A 2,444-nucleotide genomic window follows, 5' to 3' on the forward strand; every position below is an offset into this window, starting at 1 on the left:
GTAAAGTTTGGATTTAGGGTGACAGAAGCCTGGATCTCAGCCTTGTCCCATATTTGCTATGTGAACATGGGAAAGTTTCTTAAACTTTGGAACATCAGTTTCATCACAAATAAATGGGGGTTATAATAATATTCTAGTAGGGATATAATAAGAATTAACAATTATAGAGTCAAAAATATTAAAAACAAATACGACTTATTTTGGAGGGAAATGATTAAATCAGCATGACAATCAATGATGCTACATTGGTTTATTTAAGAGGATACCTGCACTTTGATATGAAAATATCAGTTGAGTACATGGGATGAAAGGGATGTGATGGGGTGTGATGAAAGGACAGAGCCTGATCTTCAAATGTCCATAGATTTCACACTTTAGTCTAGAGTCTACTGAATTACTGACTGTTGCCTGCTTTATCAATCTCTTTCATTTTTGTCACTTCCTTTTATGCCCTTTGCCCTAAATTACTTCCTCAGGAATGCTATTTTTATTTTTTTTATTTTATATATTTTTTACATCATTTTTCATTTTTGTACAATGTATGTATTTTCATCTAGGCTATAGTCCCCATACAATTCCTGCTAACTTCTTCCTTGTTCTTTTCTCCTCTGTTCAAATATCTTGTACATGACTGAGGCCTTCTGTGCAGTTGATGATCAGTTGATGCTTCTCTTTCCTCACAGCTGCTGTAGTGATTTTGTCTTTCTCTTCAAGCAGATAAATTATATCTATGTCTGAGACTTAACGTGTCCCATGAAGTACCTCAGTTCATTATCTCTTGACTTTCTCCAAGTATCACAAATGGGTACCCACTATTAGACATCATAGAAATGGCCCTGAGATGCAAGGGGATTAGTCAGGGTCGCAGTTAGCTTTAAGAGCAGAGGTGAATTGGCCTTCTCCTGTTGGGCATAGTGCCTTCTAAGTGCACCATGTGCGAATCGTTGACTTTGGAAAAGTTGTTGCCATCCAGTCAGGTCAACAAATACTCCTGAACAATGATCATAGACACTGAATTAGAAAGGATTCCAAGAAAATTTCAGTGCCAAACAAGGAATATGCAAATACTCGAGTCCTATATGGAGAGCTATTTTCTACTGAGTAACTACCCTCCAGAAACTTGGGTTCTATGGTCTGGAGCTGCCACACACAATTACATCAATCTTCATTTCCTCTCCTACCCTGAGTCTCTGCTTATTCTTAATACCTTCCTCAGAGCCTCTTTCACATCCTTGTTCCTTAGGGTATAAATCAAAGGATTAAGCATGGGAGAAATTATAGTATAAAAAAGGGCAGCAAACTTTCCCTGGCTCTCAGAATAACTGTGCGTAGGTTGAAGGTAGGTGTAAATGGCTGAGCCGTAAAAAAGGGAAACCACCAGGAGATGGGACCCACAAGTCCCAAAAGCCTTCCTTCTTCCAGTCATTGACTTGACCTTCAGTACTGCCTTACCAATGTGTACATAGGAGCCTAGAATTAGTGATGCTGGAAGAACCAAGATTATGGCTCGAGCCACAAACATCTTGGCCTCTGTCCCATCCGTGTTCTCACAAGCCAGCTTCAGGAGTACAGGCATCTCACAGAAAAAGTAATTCAGAAGTCGGAGGCCACAGAGAGGCATGGCCATCATGAGGCTTGACTGAATCAGAGAGTTCAGCAAGCCTGCCATCCAAGAGATGAGAGCCAGTATCTGGCAGAGGCGGGGGTGCATAATAGTAGTGTAGTGTAGTGGACGGCACACAGCAGCATAGCGGTCAAAGGCCATCACCACTAGGAGTACACACTCAGTGGAACCCAGGGCAAGGACGATGAAGAGCTGCGCCATACAGCCTCTATAGGTAATAGTCCTGTCATGTCCATGAAGGTTGATGAGAAGTTGGGGCACAGTGCTAGTGGTATAGCAGAGGTCCAGGAAGGAGAGGTGGCAGAGGAAAAAGTACATAGGTGTGTGCAACTGAGGTTCGAGGATAGAGAGAACAATTATGGTGGTGTTGCCAAAGAGAGTCAGGGAATAGAATATAGAAATAAAGACAAAAAAGATGGGTTCCAATTGGGGCCAATCTGAGAAGCCCACCAAAATGAAGCCCTCTCCAAAACTGGTGTTTAAACTTCCCATAGTATTTCACTTCTCCAAATAGTGAGACAATTTAATATCTCTTATGAAGGGCATGGATTAACACATTATTCCACAATTGTCTGTATATGTTCCTATGTCATGCATTTTGGTATCTATTTAGCTATTCAGTTTCTTCTGTCTCCTTATCCTTCTATTCTTACCTTTCTCTGCATTAGAATGGAAATCACTGGATTTGGCTCTCTTGTCTGATTTTTGGACAGTCCTCTCAATCTTTTATGTGATGATTCCTTGTCTGAAAGTAGACAACCTATCTTCTCCCTCATAACTTTGAAGGTAGGGTGAAATGTAATGACTCTGAAACCACTTT

General features: G+C 40.8%; 1 protein-coding gene across 1 annotated transcript; it reads right to left on the minus strand.

The window, feature by feature from the left end:
- Nucleotides 1–1,177: 1,177 nt before the first annotated feature.
- On the minus strand, nucleotides 1,178–2,116 carry LOC119236541 (olfactory receptor 2Y1-like). Its single transcript, XM_037500434.1, has one exon. It carries the CDS (start codon nucleotides 2,114–2,116, stop codon nucleotides 1,178–1,180), a length of 939 nt encoding a protein of 312 aa, XP_037356331.1.
- Between the last annotated feature and the right edge of the window lie 328 nt (nucleotides 2,117–2,444).

Source organism: Talpa occidentalis, unplaced genomic scaffold, assembly GCF_014898055.3.
Source record: "Talpa occidentalis isolate TD23 unplaced genomic scaffold, MPIMG_talOcc4v2.1 talOcc4.9, whole genome shotgun sequence".
In the NCBI taxonomy this organism is placed as follows: domain Eukaryota; kingdom Metazoa; phylum Chordata; class Mammalia; order Eulipotyphla; family Talpidae; genus Talpa; species Talpa occidentalis.

Excerpts from the sequence above, each read along its gene's own strand:
- LOC119236541 (XM_037500434.1), bottom strand. The coding sequence starts at position 2,116 with ATGGGAAGTTTAAACACCAGTTTTGGAGAGGGCTTCATTTTGGTGGGC.